Source organism: Belonocnema kinseyi, chromosome 6 (genome assembly GCF_010883055.1).
Source record: "Belonocnema kinseyi isolate 2016_QV_RU_SX_M_011 chromosome 6, B_treatae_v1, whole genome shotgun sequence".
Lineage (NCBI taxonomy): Eukaryota > Metazoa > Arthropoda > Insecta > Hymenoptera > Cynipidae > Belonocnema > Belonocnema kinseyi.
The window spans coordinates 99,400,873-99,419,471 of record NC_046662.1 but is presented as its reverse complement, the minus strand read 5'-3'; the positions used below and the strand labels follow the sequence as shown (position 1 = coordinate 99,419,471).

Genomic DNA, 18,599 nt, shown 5'->3' with positions numbered 1-18,599 from the left:
TGGATATTGTTGACAGATGACAATACGCCAATTAGCACAAATGGTAAGTTCCGACAGTGCCTACAAGTGTACCTACTGGCCGCTAAATGGCAATACCGGTTTTATATGTATACACCTGGTAACAGCCGTATAGAACGAACTCGAAACTGCACCATTCTCGTAGTTATGTGCCTGGAACATCAACGCAAAAAATTTCAGACATCGTATTAGAATGATTTATAACATCCTCATCTCATCGGCTTCTTGATTTGGTCCGTAGCTAGAATGAGGGACCGGGTTCAAACAAGAAAAAGTTTTAAATAAAAGATCATCATTAAGTCTAGGACAACGATCTGTAATATTTCCTACGAATAAAATAAAATAAACCAAGTATTTTAAAATTCAAACTTATATCGCTCAAATCGCGATAGGCGAATCATACTAGCAACATATTTTTGACAATTTTCAAAAACTTTATTTGGGGACAACAAAGCTCGGGATTAAGGTGATCACAAGCGTGTTTAGTTGAAGAATTAACGAAATATTTGTATTAAAGGCCTTTTAAGAATCTATCTACAGATAGCCAAATAGCGGCGGGAACAGTATACACTTACCTAGAAATAGTAGTTATGAAAAATGAAGGTTATTGAGCAATTTTACAAAATTTATTTGATTAAAGAAAAAATAAATTAGTTATATAGATCGTGTGTTTAACCAATTAATTAGATAAAAAGGTACTTAAAATATTGTAAGTACTAAATTTATTCGTTATGAGACAAATAAATTGATGTACTACTGATTTGAACGTCAGAAAGCAAATTTATTTATTTCGAGTATCTAATCGTTTTGTCAAATTTCTTGGCTAGTCAAAATGACTGTTGAGAGCAGTTATTCTTAATAAGCGTCTTTATGTGACAATTCGTAACTTTATAGAAAAAAAAACGGTGAAAAGTTGAGTTTGGATTTTGGGGTAGTACATTCCTTTACTTCGCCATAGTAAATTGTAATTATTTATGAACCTTCGTACCAATTCGTATTTTTCAGGAAAAGGAGAAAATTGTAATTTATTGGTTGGATTCAACCACGATATCCCTGCAACTTAAGGAAATGTGATACTTACAGTTTCCCCGGCTTTTTTCCACAAAAATGAAAATTTTTAAAAACTGAATTCGGAGATGGTATAAAATATCATAACGGACGTCCTCCAGACGTCCGTTAGCATGTCCACTATCATTTTCCAATTTTCAAGACAAAATATTTATTATTATAGAAAAAAGCCGTGGAAACCTAAAACTAGTAAAATCAACAATTTTCTAAGTATCAAATGCCCTTAAGAAATAATTTAATTTTAATTTTTTGTGTGCACAACTTCATGAAGAATAAATGAAAAACGAATGACTTCTGAAAATGCAAGACAATTCTCATAGAAAGAGTTTATACAGGACGAGATCATTTATAAATTGTTCACAATTTTATAAGAAAATCTTATTTCTCTAAAACGTTGTCGTTTTATATTAAGTTATATTAAGTTATAGTTTTATATTAAACTAATAAACTATATTACTATCTTAGTATATTATTAGTATAATCAAACAATTCTGTAAAGGAATTTCGTGACACAGAATATCTGAGACAAAAAAGGGTATTAGAAAGACGTGCACAATATTTCAACCAAATGTGCATCTCACACGACAGTTGTTCATGTTTGATTCCCTGTGTATGGTTTCACGTGCAATAATGCATGTGTGAGTATGTGACACAGATCCTGATCCATAAAGTACGTCCATGCAACGATGCAATATCGTAGGTAAAGGCTTTGCTGGTATAAAAGGGGGTGTGTCAGCTACTTTCTGTATCAGTTCTCCTGCAGCTACATGTTCATCACTACTGTCACCATGCAGACCATTGTGAGTACTTAAAAATTAGTCCCAGAAGACTGCGACAAACGTTATTCTGCATAAATAGAGTTTGAATTTGAGCATCTCCAATGAAAATCTAACTCATCGAAAAGCTTGCAGTGCAGTAGTTAAAAAAATCTGCCCGCTTCGCGGGCGCATTCTCATCGCGTGCTACGCGCGCGGCTCGCTTCGCTCGCAAGTTTGAGCGCGCCTAGAGCGCGCGACGGTTGAATCTCGCGCTCGGATATTTATTCTTTGCATTTGGAATGCTTGAAAAAAACTTTATCAAAAAGATCTCTTTTAGATGGCAGTATTTATATGCGTCTTCATATTCTGAATTCTCTACTTAATTAAGTATAGTCAAAGATTAAGTTTCTCAAAGCTCTGTAGGTTTTGAGGTACACATTCTCATCGTGACACTCGCGCTGCGTGCTCGATTTCCGACAAACATTTTTAAACAGGTTTTGTTGGATTTTTTTGTCGTAACTTTCGTCGTTTTTCCACACATTTTTTTTTATTTTACTTTTTTCAACGTTATTTTTCACGATTAAAACAAAAAGTACGCGTCCTATCAAGAAGTGATTCTTAACGAAATTGTAGATCTTTTTTGGGATAACCATTTTTGTTAATTCATCTTTTTTTGTATCCTACATAGTTTGTCCACAAAATGGAATTTCTTATTTTCCAGTATTTTTTGTGCAATCAAAACTCTGAGAATTTTCTTTTTATCGAAAAAAGTCAGTTGGATAAATTGTTTGTTCTTTTCAATTATATAAATATCCGTACATAGAATTTTCAAATTCAGAAAAAAGTGGTCTCAAAAATTTTCAAAATGCGCTCACTTTTTGAATTTTCATCAAAAATGGCTGGTTAACGAACTCGTCCTTTCTTTTAGGACCTAAAAAAGGTGTGCCAAAGATGGATTTGATTCGTTCATTTTTTCGAGAGTTATCGTGTTTACGGCCTGACGGATAGGCAGACAGACAGACGCCATCGTGAAAACCTGATTTTCGGATTCAGGGGGTCTCGAAACGTGGAGATCCGTTGAAAAAGTGTGATGTCAAATTTCCGACAATTCTAATACTTTCTCAACCATAAATGATGAGAATGTAAAAATCCAATCTCGTGAATTTGCTTATTATTATTATTATTATTATATTATTTTTCAAATAAAGATTACATGTTATTTGTGTTCTGTATCTGAGAATATATCAATTGCTCTTGGTTGGCTGAAAGGAACAATAACATCCTCTAATTTATTTTATTACCTCTTCGTCATGAAATAATATCATCTAAAAATGATTTATAATCTATTTCACTATGTATAATTTGTCTGCTTGTGTAACTACTGTACAGAAAAAGATAGGCTTATTTTAAGTCAGATGTTAAAGCAAAGTCAACACGGGAGAATTTTTTAACCAAGAAGGGCCTGATTTGAGTTTTTAAACGAAAGACTATTGCGTTAATTTGCTTCGACTACGCTTAAATTCCGAACTGGAAAAGGCACCGAAATATTTAGACCAACTTTTTTCTATATGATTTCGAAAAATGAAAAATATAACCTAGCAAATTTTATTTTTTATTGCAATTAGATACAGTGGAAAAAAGTTATTAATTTCTTTCCAATGGAAGAAGTTACAGAACCTCAAAAGAAAATAACTTGAAAATATCTTCAAAGTTCTTTAACAAACTATACCATACCGAATATTAATTTACATAACAATGCATCAAACATATATTTTACTTTACACACTATGATTAAAAGAAGATAATAGAAGTAAAAGTCAAACATTTAGAGAATTCTACATTTGATCCCATCTTCCCTAAATGCACCATCTGTCCCTATAATGAACTGAAACTCTATAAAAAATATTCGGAATTATTCATATAAATCAAAAACGTGAAATTACTAACAATTGAAGCTACATAATTTGACGTTTCATGCCACTGTAATTATAAGAAAAATTCAAATAATTTGAAAAAAATCTCATGATATATTTCAGTTGCTTCTTACCATACTTGCTTTGGCAGCATCGCCGATTTATGCTGAAGAAGAAGCCTTGACAGAAAAGAAAGTTGAGAAGAGAGGAGTTTTGGGACTAGGATACGGAGGGTACGGTGGTTACTATGGATTGAACGGCTATGGAGGTACTTTATTTTACATTTGATTTTTTTCATTTCATAATCCTCGTTCTAAAAGTAAGTGTTGTTTAACATCAGGTATTTGTTTTTATTTTATTTAATCTTTTGTTTACTTTTACTGGCAATAACTTCATAATATTAAAATAATAAAAACACATTTTTTTCTCCAGCTTACGGACAACATGGATACTTGAATGCTCCTGCGTACCCAGTACTAGGTCATGGAGTTGCTCCTTCATACTCTCACAGTTACAGTGCACCAATTTCCATCAATCGCGGGTATACGGCACCCGTGGCACCAGTGGCACCAGTGTATTCAGTATCACGACTTGGTTATCACGGACTTGGACATGGATTGAACTATGTAAATGGCTGGTAAATTTGTTAGTCGTCAAAGATTCTTGAAGCTGCTTTTGTGTACTACGAATGATGTTAAATAATCGAAAATTCAATATTTGTATTTCTGGCTTACAACCATTTTTGCGAATTTTATTCTCTATCTTGTATTTGAAAAAATTGTGATTAAATCATTTTTCTATGAAATATTTCATACATAAAAAATTGTTCCTTTACCATTTTGTCAATAGTGTGGATTTTATTTCTCAACTTTTTAACATTTTTGTCTTAATTGATTTAAATAATCATTTAAATGCACACACAATCGATCTTCTATTAACTTTTTACATTCTCATCAGAGAAGGTATTAGATTTATTTAAAATTTGACCTCCCAAGTTTTTGTTAAATGCCCACGTTTTGAGAACCCCTGAATGCAAAAAACTCTTTTAGTGTCCTAAACTAAAGGCCAAGTTCGTTAGCCAGCCATTTTGGATAAAAATTAAAAAGTGTGCGCATTTTGAATATTTTTGAGACCAGTTTTTTCAAATTCAAAAATTTTCTGTGTGGATATTCATAGCATTTAAAAATATGAACAATTTATCTTTATGCCTTTTCTCACAAAGCCAGAAATTACCAGAGATATAGCATTTACGAAATTCCAAAAAACACGAAAATAAACATTTTAAGCCAAGTAACGCACGATATTTAAAAAAAAAGTTTAGAGAAGAAAAATGTTGCTTTTTAAACGCAACAAATATCAACTAATATGTTATAGAAAACTTTTTAATTATATGCGTAGTTTGTATTTTAATTGTGAAAACATCATTAACAGTAAGAAAAATCTGCCCACTGCATTGGCACACTCTTATCACAATTTTGTCTCTAAATTTTTTTTTTTCATCCCGTGTAAGGGATTTCAAAAAATTAATTTTTAAAATGTTTTTAATGCTATTTTATTACGATTAAAACTAAAAAAGAAACTATCAAAAAATTATTCATGACAAATTAATTCATTTTTACATTCTCATAAGAGAAGGTATTAGATTTTTGTATAATTTGACCCACGAGTTTTAGTCAAATGTTCACGTTTTAAAACTCCCTCAATCCGAAAAACAAGTTTTTTACAAATTTGTCTGCATGCATTACTGTGTGTATGTAAGTCAAATTAGTTAGCCAGCCATTTTGAATAAAAATTCAAAAAGTTAGCGCATTTTGAATATTTTTTAGAACACTTAATTCAAAATTCCAAAATTCTCTGTACGGATATTCATAGTATTCAAAAAGACGAACAATTTATCTTCTTGACTTTTCTTAAAAAACCAAAAATTACCAGAGTTATAGCATTTACAAAATTGCAAAAAAGAAGAAAATGAACATTTAAAGCTAAATCACGCGCAAAACGGGCAGATTTTTAAGTTAATGATTATATCAAATACTTTTCTTTAACAGATGTAAACCGAGATATGCATTCCCTTCTGAACAGGATTTGAAAACAAAAATTTAAAAAATTTAAAAGAAACGATAATATCACTTGCAAAACATATAAAAGGGAATTGAAAATATCGTTTCCGCGGAATCTATAAGGCTTTTAAACATATTAGTCAGATGATCAATTCCTACAAACTAAATCTCCAACATGATTTAAAAATTAAAGTTTCATCAAAGGGCTGGAAATAGTAATTTGTAAATTGTACGCAGTAATACAAGAGTTTGAATTTCAGTAAAAAACGGCGGTTGACTTTCAGATGTAACCAAAAGGATCATTCGCCTCTTGAAAGTCAACTGATGATTATAACATGACTTTCAGTAACGCATTTGGTTGAAAGTCACCTGCTTTATGTACGTAAAATTTACTTTATAGATTAATTTAAGACAAAAAGGTTGTTGACTTTCCGTCAACGCGTGTGTGTGAAATGAAAGTTTTAGGTTAATTTGAGTCAGCTGATTGTTGAAATTCATAAAATGTATGCGCTATCGTTTAGTTATTAGGAACATGGAATTAACATAAAATTTAAAATTAAATTATTTTAAGGAAATAAATATTTTTGGTTAAATATGAGCATTAAATAAATTATTAATCTGGGGGATTTTATCCTTTGTATGATCTAAAACTGTTTATAGATTATAAACACTAAACAAGGCACTTATATCCATTTAAAGCTATAGCAGGTACAGAACGTAAATATTCAATCCTTTTTTATTTTTTTTTTGTCATCACATATGTACGATTACTCTATTTATAAGCACAATCCGTTATAGGTCTGAGTACATCTATCAAAATAGGAAACGTTGTCGAAACGACTACCATGACTCAACTGCTCTCTTGGCAACTCATCTAAAATCGCCAAAATCCGTCAAGTGTTTGCGCATCGCCGTATCGTACTTCTTACACGCCTTTTTGCCAGTAAAAATTGAATTTCAGAGCGTGCGAATGAAAATCATCCTAATCTCAACATACCTTCCAGTTAATCATCATATTACTCGTATATTAGATAGGAGACTGCATTCAAGTTCCATTTCTGGTTGAAATTAAGTGACTTACTTAATTTAATGCAAAAATGAAATTCATCTACATTTAAAATTCATCAACTTGTATTACTGTGTATTCTTACGAGAATTGGCACCACGCCGCGGACATGGATGAGATGCGCTGCGGGGGGGGGGGGGGGGGGGGGGGGGGGGGGGGGGGGGGGGGGGGGGGGCAAAACTAGATAACTAAAATTTTTCTGAAAATGGATTTATTGTAAAAAAGGTTCTTTAACAATCAAATAAACTTGGTCCATTTAGGATTTGATCCAAATATCATTTTCTAATATAGTAATAAGAAAAATTTAATTTCAGTTTCAGTTAAAATTTTTACGTAGTAATAATTTTCTCTATTCCTTTCAGCCTCGATTTTTCTTGAAATTATTTTAATTTACTGAAAACAGATATAATTTTCTTATTTTCATAGACCTATTAGCAAAAAAAAAACCTGTTACATTGTAGTATCAAGAGATACAATTTTTATTTATTCGAAACAGAATAATTTTGGAGAATAATTTGGAGATCAAAGCTTTTATTACTTGCAATCAGAAACTTAAAATTTCAGGAGAACGTTTTTATTGTATTTTAACCGAATTTACAGAATGTTTTTTGCTCTTGTGAAAAATTGTTATGTTCATTACTTACTTTCGTTCTTGCACTTTTCAAGTTTGCTTTTAGTCTATAAATCTACAACTTTTGTTTGTCACATTTTTAATCCAAAAGATGAGAGCTTTAAAGTAAAAGTTATTTATTTTTTTTATATTATTAGCAATATTACATATGAACTTTACAGTCAGCTTTTTCAACAGTTACTTGTTATTTTTTAATTTGAAAATTGAAGAGTATCCCGCTCACAAATTATTATTTTGAATATAATAAAATTGCTTTTGCAACAACCTTAGAGCAACAAAAACCTGTAATACTGAAGCCTAAACTGTTATCAATATATTCTTCTCGCATTAAATAAAACTTCATATAAACACATGAAAAATATATTTACGATAAAAACGAGGATAAAAATTGGAGGAATTATATATAAGACCATTTTGATACCACGAGTTCAACGTATAAAGGAAACCATCAAAAGAACCATCAAAGCAATTCAATTCCTTATAAAGTAATAATCTGTGATCGGAAAAAATTGTATTTTAATGTTCCATTCATATTTTCCATTTTTTAAATTCAACAATAGTGTATAACTGGTAAAAGGGCTGGTATCCGCCTCGTATAGAATTCCTATATTTCAAGTAGATACATAATCTATAGGCAAGAAACGAATTTTTTCCCCTATTACTTTTTTCGTGCAGCTTTAACAAAAAAAGCTAGATGTTGCAGAAACGTTTTTATTTTTACCAGCTGGTATAAGTAGAATTAGTAGGATTTAAACTGTCTGGTCTTACCCCAGTGTTTACGAGCTATAAATAAGAAAAAGACGAGTGCTTACGTTTGCAGTATATATACATTATTGAATTTAAATTTTCTGTAGGAAAAATGCTGACCAAGGACATGCAACTACACAAAAACGACCACCCCTATGCCTCTGGACCTAAGGAAAGGAGGGTGGTGGTGCAACTCGAACATGTGGCGATTGAGTCAATTTCCCTTATCTGGACAGGTCTTCTTATAAGATACCTTATTTATTACAAGTACTTGGCTCAGGCAAACAATGATTCACATGTACAAATGGTGTAAAAAAGATAGCCACAGTATAATTGAATTCGTTGTTGGTGAAGAAAGCTAAGGGAGCTAGTAAAAGATGCAAGGTCTAGGGATGGAGAAGAAAGAGAAGAGAAAACAAAACAAAAGAAACGCAAAACAAGATTAAGAATTTAAAGAAACCGAAAGTGTTAATAGATTTTCAGAATACAGAATACATCACCAACTTGCCCTAAACCTAGGACTCTAAACAGAATGGATGCCTTTCAACAGATACATTCCAATGCCCGTTTTATAAAACGAAGATTACGTCTTATATTGGGATTTTACTATCCAAACGGATCATTACATCCAAGCCAATCGACCTGACATCCTGATGCGAGAAAAGAATGTGGAAGAGTAAACATCATCGACATTGCTTGTTCACTTAACCGAAATTTGCAGTCAACATATACAACCATGATCCATATGTATGGCGAGTTAAGACATGAAGTAACGACCGTATGTGGAGGAGTGTGAAGAATGCATCTATTCATCCTATCGTAATTATGGGTACAGGCATTGTGCACGTAAGATGTACGTAAGATACACTAAACATCTTGAATATTTAGGAGTCAGAAGGGTACTGGCAGCAGCTCAGAAGGCGGCTTTATTAAACACCTGTCGCATTGTTACAAACTTTCTCGGCCATCAGAGAGCAAGCGGCTAAAAACCTGTGGAGTAGCAGGTGATAGCTCTAAGAAAGCATCCAGAAGTGACTGTTGTCACCCCTAACGCTTGCGGCTGCAGTTTAAGTATGACAGTCGTAAGGGACGGGCTCCAAACTACAGTATGCTCGTAATTGTGCGTAAATGTGGTCTGACCGGCAGACCAGAGTACTGTATCCTCATGTATTTTGACCCGCTGAATCCGAATCCGAAATACGATATTGTCTCGCGTTTTAACCCTAACCTCAAAAAACTTCCATCAAAAGGCGGTTTTGCGCCAAATTTGGAAAAAAGTAACCTGCCCGGCGGACCAGAGCAGCGTATCCTTATGTATTTTAACCCGTGGCATCCTAATCCGAAGTCATATATATTAGATTGGTTCGTGGTTTAATCCTAGCCTAAAAACACAGCCGATAAAAGGCTGTTTTCCGCCAAATTAAAAAAAAAGGAAAGTGGTCTGACCGGCAGACTAGAGCCATGTATACTTGTGTATTTTGTACCGATGCAATGAAATTTGTAGTCAAAAATGTCAGATTGGCTTATGTTTCATCGCTGACCTCAAAAAGCACCCGTAAAAAGCGGGGTTTCCCCCAAATTCGAACCGAAATATGTCAAATTTTCTAAATTCAAAATGGCGGACTCGGCTGTGCAGGCTGGGGGTCATCAGAACCGGGGCCATGCAAGCTCCTTTAACATTCTGATCCGAGTTTGAGCATCTGAACGTAAATAGCGAGTATAATTCACTCTCTTTTTTTGTGATATCGAGCATCCCAGCAGTAATTAGCCATCATATGTTTATTCCACCTGCCTTGTTATCGACACTATACACCCTTGAAGTCCTGATGGAATCTTTTATCCTGCTCTTTAGTGAAATCACCAAGATTTTCTGAGAAGTAGACAACATGAGAATCCAAGAAATGGAATTTAAGATTCATCAAGCATCCCATTTCCCTATAATTTTCTACCATTTTCGCTAGTTTTTCTCTGTAATCTGGACGTTTGTGGTTTCCTAGGAAATTCTCAGTGGCTCATTTGAAACAGAGCCATCTCATCATTTGTTGAATTTGAGAACCGTCAAAAACTCCTTTACGCAGTTTTGCGTCAGAAATGTTGGAAAACTAATGATTTCTCTATAATGTTCATACACTCTGCTTACAAAGACGTTCTTCTTGGCCATTCTTCTCTTATGTAGTAGGTTTTTCTATCTCTACTGTCCCATGCACATAAGAAGCATGGATTCTTTGTGTAACCCGATTGTTCTCCAATAATTGGTGATAATTTGCAGGTCACCGCAACCTTGAAATCCATGTTCTGCGTATCTGATTTTTTCTAGAACTATTTTCATGTTCGTATAGTCTTCCTTCATAACTACCGAATGTGCGGCAGGGATGGAGGCGTATACATTAGTATTATGAAGTAAGACTGCTTTCAAGCTCCTCTTGGAAGAATCAATGAACAACATCCTCTACTCAGGCTTGTAACTGCCAGGCTTAAATTTATTTATTTATCCCGGAATATCCTTACAGTACACTAGTAAAAGATTTTTATTTTCCGAGAAATATTCTAGAAATTCGATCTGTCTATCATGATAGAAAAAGGATTTAACTTCTCTCGCATTCTCAACATTATGTTTCAACCAGGAGGCCAGAAGCTCTGATCGATCTTTGGACAAGCCGAACTCTCGAACAAGATCACTCACTTTCTCTTGTGTAATTTTTCCTGACTTTTTCGGAGCATCATACGTAATGTAGTTATTCTCATCTGATATTTCGGTACTCACAAATCCACTTACATTTTCATTTTCAGATTCCTCCTATGAACTCTCATCAATATCTGTTCATTCCAACTCAGAAGTAGTGCTCATATTCATGGTTTCATCATTTGCCCTATCGGTTTCAGATAAATGTACTGATTTTGTAAAACTTGGTACATCAGAATAACCGAAACTTGATCTTTTTTGGTTGTTTATCCCAGTCAGATTCGTTATTCAACAATAACATTCTTTTATGGAAAGCAGGATCTTTGATCTTCAGTTTCAACTTGTTTTCTTTACATTTCCGCAAAATGGTATCACAAGAGCTACATATTTTGGTAGGAACTCAACCGAAATCTTAATTGGAGATTTCAAAAACAAAGGCATCCTTGTAGCTGTGCGGGTTGTTCTGGTAACATCAGACTCTACATATGCTTCCCCGCAGATTTCTTCACTTTCTCTCCTTTTTGCCGGCTTTAGAATCCATAGTAAAAATGTCAACAGTGCATCGAGCGTGGAGAGGCGGATCGAAATAGTTGGGAATGGGTACACTCTCGGATCGAAATCCTACCCCAGTTCCCTGGGGCCCAACCTTCCCTTAGCTGGTCCTGGAATACACGGACGGTCCGGACTCGCCCGAAGCACTGCAGGTTCCGATCCCTGCAGCCACGACGCACTCCCCGATCAAGATCCGAAGGGGCTGGCTCCAGATGTCCTGTCGCAATTTACACCTCGGCAGAGCAAACTCACAGGAGCTTGGTCCACGGGACGTATGTCTATGACGTATATATATGACGTACGAAGAGAAAGCACACAGGAGATGCTACACCAAGCCGGCGGAAAAATCGGACGTCGTTTGAAGCAGTTCCAGTGGGATGCAACCGTCACCAATCGCATGTTTGGTCCGCGGGACGTGTGGCTATGACGTATGAACTTAGAAACCTACCTTATTCTTCTAATATAACGCATTTGATTGGCCAACCGTTGGATCCTACCTTCTATCTTCATGTTCCAGCCCATCGTGTCTGGCTCATCTTTGTTATACCGACGAAACTGGCCTTGTGAATATCATAGATACCACGATCGTGTTTATAGTACATGAGACAACACAGAAATTTTCGGGATCACACAGCACATAGTGCTATTGGGCTCGTCATTTCAAAAAGAAGCTCTTGAATCCAGCTATGAGTGCTCTTTTCACGACGCTTTCTAACGTACCAACCAATATGAACAAACCCTTACGTCCCAACTGTTATCTTCATGGTGCAACGTCATTGGGGGGGGGGGGTGTTGCAAGGACTTAGTACAGCAGTGGCAAACGTGCACCGACCTGCAGTTTCTCCAGTAGCAACATGCCCGACCAGCACGAAGCCCTATCGTAGAAGTCAAGCAGCATAAAGCGTGGATACTAACTGGATCGTTTACCGAAGAAGAGGGGTGGCTGCTTTATCAACCTTTGGAGTCAACTTGTTGCTGGATTTTTACTCTTCAACGGCATATCTTCGAGACTAAGGGCACTCGATGGCTAGGACGTAAAAACCTAATAACCTACATTATTATAAAGTCCATTTGAAATTGGCGGAAACTCGGCTTTTTACGGGTGTTTTTTCAGGTCACCATTAAAAGACCAGCCAATCTGAGATTTGTAACTTCGAATTCGGATTCAGCAGATTAAAATAAATAAGAATACACTGCCCTGGTCCGCCGGTCAAACCACTTTTTTGTAGGGCTGCGTTATTATCGCAGGAGGTTTCAAGCATCGTATTAAATTAACTTATAACGTCCTGATCCCATCTATCACTTTACTTAGTCCGTGGCTATGATGTAAAACCGGGTTCACCCGTGTAAAAGTTTAAAAATTAATAATCATAATAATAATTAACATCATGGTAGCTCTAAGAAAGAATCCAACGGTGACTGTTGTCGCCTCCAAAGCTCGCAACCGCTGTGTGGGTATAATAGGCCAGTCAGCAGGACTGAATTTAAGGCAAAATTTAACATTAAATATAATATTTTTTACAATTTGGAGTCCCATAAAACATACTTCCCTAATGAACAATGTGAATTTGCAACCCCGGCAGAGGTCAGGAAATTTTTCATTTGAAAAAAGGACTTTTCATTCATTAAGCACTCGAGAAAAAATGTAATATTTCTGCAAATGGAATAATACATAGCATTTAGTCCTCTAATACGACATTTAAATTTTCAACCAATTGGAAGTTCCGGCACATGTTTATTTGTGGATTAATTGAAGTTTTGTTCAATGCAAACTTGTATAATTATTTAAATTATTATTTAGAACTAAGTACACGATTTGCAACCTCATTGTTTATAAAGTACATGCAGTTCTTTCTATTTGTTGATTCTCGATTTTTTTGTTATGTATGACTGAGAGACAAAAAATGTAATAATTGTTCAAAGTGGTTGCAATTGTTTAATGTAATGCTACGTATGTAGTGTTGAGTTTGCAACCCAATAAGTGATCGGGAAATTGTTAAAATTTCCAATATTAAAATTTTTAGTCATAAAAGAGAATATCTCAAAAATATTCTTAACTAGGAACTTCTGTAATCTTATATAGAGGAAAGTATATTATTATTATTATTATTATTATTATTATTACACCATTAAGCCATTTCCCTTTCGGGATAGGCGTGACTCACTCGGCAGGGGAAAGGAGTATTATGTGGAAGGGATAGAGATTTTTCAGACTGATCCAGAATTCTCGTGCTATTTAAGTAAATAACACGTTCGTTCCGCAACACTGCTTCGACCCAGGTTGCTGATCAATCTCTCTAGTAATCACCGTATAATTTATGAAAATCATGCTTGACAACAAAGAAAAGGTTAGGAGGATATTTCAAGACATTTCCTCCCTACTGGGGAAAACCACAATGCAAGAAACCTTTTTTGAAATATTTGAATTTTTCAATTATAAATTAAAGTCGAATTTGGTCGCTGCTAACTCAAATTTGAAAAAAAATATTTGGTAAATGAATAAAAAAGTCAAAACCACTAAAAATACAGAAAATTTGGTATTTCCATACGATCCTAACATTAAATTTTTGCAATAAAAAAATATTAAATGACTAACAATGTTAATATTTGAAATTTTATCAGGTTCCCAATCACTTATTCGGTTGCAAACTTAACACTACATACGTAGCATTACATTAAACAACTGCAACAACTTTGCAAACTTATTACATTCATTCTCAGTCAGCCATACTTAGGATAAAAATTGAGAATCAACAAATATGAAGAACTTTAATGTATCTTTTAAACAATTAACCGAATGGAGCCTCTACAAAGTACCCGTAAAGACCCCATTGGTTCCCCATTCGGTTCCTTTTTAAAAAAATCGAAAAAACAGAAAAACCAACTTTTGAATTGTTGAAATTCGAATTATACGTGAAAATTCCCTATAGAAGGTCACGGAATAATCGCAATAGTTTTTTTTGCAACGGTAAAAAGTTTTAAAAAATATAAGACGTATAACGCTTGTTGACTACTACACTTCTAACGCATCGCCTGTAAGTAGCAGTCAACAGGCGTTATACGTCTTTTATTTTTTTAAACTTTTTACCGTTGCAAAAAAAAATATTGCAGTCATTCCGTGACCATCAATAGGGAATATCCACGCAGAATCCGAATTTCAACAATTTAAAGGTTGATTTCTCTGTTTTTTTTCAGTATTTTAAAAAGGAACCGAATGGGGACCCAATGGGGTCTTTAAGGGTCCTTGCAGAGGCTCCATTCAGTTCCTTCGGTCTGCCAGGGTAGGTATGTCGCTCAAATCGCGAAAGGCGAATCAGCATAGCAATATATTTCTAACAATTTTCAAAAACTGTATTATGGGAGAACAAATCTCGGGGCTAAGGTGATCACAGGGTGATTAGTTCAAGAACTGACGGAATATTTTTATTAAAGATCTTTTAACCAATTTTAAATAAATTAGTTATACAGGTGGTATGTTTATAACAATTAATTAGATGCATAAAGTACTTACAATATTGTAAGTACTAAATTTATTCGTTATGATGAGACAAATAAATTGATGTATTTGAACTTGAGACAACAACTTGATTTATTTTAAGTATCTGATTGGTTTCTCGACTTGGTTGGGTTGTCAAAATGACTTTTAAAAATAATTACTACCTTGATCAAAAAGTTCCCGGAATTTATTTTTTAAATGAAAAATATAAGTTTATTCTTGAATATTGATGTGGTTCCCTTCAAAGTAATTCCCATCGACTGCCACGCACTTATGCCAGCGCTTGATCCAGCTCTCAAAATATTTTTGATACTCAATTTTCGGTATGCCCATCAGTGCCGTTTTCGATTTTTGTATTATCTCCGATCGGCTGCTAAAACGCGTTCCACGTAGTGGTTTTTTCAGTCGATCGAACAAAAAAAAGTCACAGGGAGCTAAATCTGGCGAATTTGATGGCTGCGGAATTGTGTTAGATGAGTTTTTCGTGAGAAACTCACGGATAATGATGGCATTGTGCGACGGTGCATTGTCGTGGTGCATTGCAAAAATCGAAATTCGCAAAAAAACAGATGTACTCAAAATTGCGTTACATTTACAAATGTCAAGCTAGAAAGCTGAAATTCGCACGGAATATTGTTAAAAGATGTGACAGCCTACAGAAACGAAAAAAATGTGAATCGGGCATCAGGGGGCGCCACACGGTAATGATTCCGGGAACTTTTTGATCAAGGTGGTATATCAAATACTTGTCACCAAAAAGTTCCTAGAACGTTCTAGTTTTCGCATTAAGTTTGTTCACCAGACATGATTGTAAAACATTTCAAGCTTATAAATTAGTTATTTTTTTAATTATCTCACCAAATATTCGGTTATGAAAGTTGTGGAACTTATTACAATTATTAACAAATAAACTTAGCAGTATTATGCCTTTCAAAATCTAATAAAATTTTTATTTTCATGCCAATAAATTTTTAACTATAAGCAAACAATTTTGTGATAAAGAAATTTTGTGACACAGAATATATGAGACGAAAAAGAGTATGAGAAAGACATGCGCAATATTTGCACCAAATGAGCATCTTGCACGACAGTTGTTCACGTCTGATTCCCTGTGTATGATTTCACGAGCAATAATGCATGTGTGAGTATGTGATACAGATTCTGATCCATAAAGTACGTCAATGCAATGATGCAATGTCGTATGTAACGGCTTCACCGGTATAAAAGGGGGTGTGTCTGCTACTTTCTGTATCAGTTCTCCTGTAGCTACATGTTCATCACTACTGTCACCATGCAGACCATTGTGAGTACTCAAAAATTAGTCCTAGAAGAGTGGGACAAACGCCCCAGAGGAAGGGTTCCGTAGGTCGTAGGTCGAGGGAATAATCTGGTTTTCTAATTTAAACACAATTGATAATGGAAAAACAATACCGTAAAATATACACACAATTATGAGCACTCATCGAAAAGCTTGCAGCGCTGTGGTTTAAAAAATCAAATCTTGTGATTTTTTTTATTTTCATAATCTATTACACTATATATTTAATTTTTGCGTGTGTAACCACTGCACAGAAAAAGGATGGGCTTATTTTAAGTCAGTTGTTAAACCAAAATTAAGGGAGGAGAATTTTTTAGCTAAAAGTGGCCTAAATTGAGTTTTATAACAAAAGACAATTGCGTGAATTAGCCTCGGCTTCACTTAAATTCCGACGTGAAGAAAGGGGAAGCTATATTGTAAAAAACATGAAAAAGGTCAACAAATAGTACATTGAAAAGTACATAAGTTGTCACATTTTTTATTGATAATCGAATAAAATCTTATACTTTTTCAATCAAATTGATTAGGAAACATTATAATTAAGATTTCAAATTTCGTTTCGCAAGTCATGTTAGCAGAAGTCAAACATGAAACCATTGACTATATCTAAGTACTATCCCACTCTGGTCCACCCAATGGCTTCGCACAAAATCGAGTTCCAAATCCACACATGCAAAAACATGATGGCAATGCAAACTGGCCCCATCTGTCCGTATAATGAACTAATATAAATAAAAAACGTGAACTTACTGAAAAATGATGCTAAATAATTTGACGTTCCATGCCACTGTGATTTAAAAAATTCAAATAATTGAAAAAAAATCTTACTATATATTTCAGTTGCTTCTTACCATACTCGCCTTAGCAGCATCGCCGATTCACGCTGAAGAAGAAGCCTTGTCAGAGAAGAAAGTTGATAAGAGAGGAGTCCTGGGATTAGGATATGGCGGCTACGGTGGTTACTATGGATTGAACGGCTATGGAGGTACTTTATTTTACAGTTGATTTTTTTTTATTCCATGAACCTGGTTCTAAAATTAAACATTTTACATGTTCAGGTATTTGTTTTATCTTATTTGATCTTTTGTTTATTTTTGCTGGCAATAGCTTTATAATATTAAAATTATAATTTTGTTCTGCAGGTTACGGACAACATGGATACTTAAAAGCCTCCGCGTACCCAGCAATAGGTCATGGAGTTGCTCCTTCATACTCTCTCAGTTACAGTGCACCAATTTCCATCAATCATGGTTATACAGCACCCGTGGCACCAGTGGCACCAGTGGCACCAGTATATTCAGTACCGCGACTTGGTTATCACGGACTTGGGCATGGATTGAACTATGTAAATGGCTGGTAAATTTGATAGTCGATAAAGATTCTTGAAGCTGTTTTTGTGTGCTACGTATGATGTTAAATAATCAAAAATTCACTCTTTTTATTTTTGGTTTACAACCGTTTGTGTCAATTTTTCACGCTGTTTTGAATTTTGAAAAATGCTGAATAAATCATTTTTTTATGAAATATTCGATATATATATAAGGGTTGTCCCTGCACCATTTTCTTGTATTTAAGTATATCATATTGCTATTCTTTTTTTTTTAATAGAGAAAATTTTATTGCTCAACTTTTGAACATTTCAGAACTAAAATATTCAAATAACTATTTAGATGCACACAGAATCGATCTTTCTTGATTAACACCTTAGGTTAATAATAATATCAAATACTTCTCATCATGTCCTTATGCAAAAGAAGTGAGGGTAAGTATTGGATTTACAATACTTATTCGCGAAAAAGTATTAAATCCAATACATATCAATACATCTTTTTACTAAGGGTAAGTTGTAAATCGAGACATGCATTCCCTTCTAAACAGGATTTAGAAACAACAAATAAACAAATTAAACTTGTACGATAATACCACATACGAAACGTATTTCATAGTATATGAAATTGGCTTTTGTATTCCAATTTGACAATAAAATCCAAACATAGAATAGTTGATGCTTTAAATCATGAATCATAAGCGATAGGTATACAGAATGTGGAGAATCGTTGAAAAAGGGATTGAAAAAATCGTTTCCGCGGAAACTAAAACATTTTTAAAGATTTTAGTCAGATGATTAATTCCTACAAACCAAATCATTCAAATGGTTTAGGAATTAAAGTTTCATTAAAGGGCTGGAAATAGTAATAAGTAAGCTGCAAGTTTTCAATGATACAACAAAAAGAATTTCTTAAGATTGTTCCTGAGTATAAGAAAGGGAATTTGTTTACGTTAAGAGCA

The 18,599-nt window shown here is 34.3% G+C and overlaps 2 protein-coding genes across 2 annotated transcripts in view; both read left to right on the top strand.

Moving 5' to 3' along the window:
- The first annotated feature begins 1,801 nt into the window (after positions 1 to 1,801).
- Positions 1,802 to 4,791, top strand: LOC117174811 (cuticle protein 64-like). The gene is made up of 3 exons (XM_033364189.1): positions 1,802 to 1,886; positions 3,881 to 4,025; positions 4,190 to 4,791. Exons 1-3 carry the CDS (start codon positions 1,854 to 1,856, stop codon positions 4,396 to 4,398), a joined length of 387 nt encoding a protein of 128 aa, XP_033220080.1. The 5' UTR covers positions 1,802 to 1,853; the 3' UTR covers positions 4,399 to 4,791.
- Positions 4,792 to 16,219: 11,428 nt separating this feature from the next.
- LOC117174887 (cuticle protein 64-like) overlaps positions 16,220 to 18,599 on the top strand; it is a 22,060-nt gene continuing 19,680 nt past the window's right edge. The window contains exons 1-3 of the mRNA XM_033364305.1: positions 16,220 to 16,295; positions 17,151 to 17,295; positions 17,453 to 17,655. Of these exons, the coding sequence (XP_033220196.1) occupies positions 16,263 to 16,295; positions 17,151 to 17,295; positions 17,453 to 17,655 (381 nt within the window). The 5' untranslated portion in view covers positions 16,220 to 16,262. The remainder of the gene's footprint in view (positions 16,296 to 17,150; positions 17,296 to 17,452; positions 17,656 to 18,599) is intronic.

What these genes read in the sequence shown, in the direction of transcription:
- LOC117174811 (XM_033364189.1), top strand. Translation starts at nt 1,854, where the DNA reads ATGTTCATCACTACTGTCACCATGCAGACCATT. An exon ending in CTGTCACCATGCAGACCATT is followed by an intron (nt 1,887 to 3,880) that starts GTGAGTACTTAA and finishes GATATATTTCAG; the next exon opens with TTGCTTCTTACCATACTTGC. An exon ending in TGGATTGAACGGCTATGGAG is followed by an intron (nt 4,026 to 4,189) that starts GTACTTTATTTT and finishes TTTTTTCTCCAG; the next exon opens with CTTACGGACAACATGGATAC.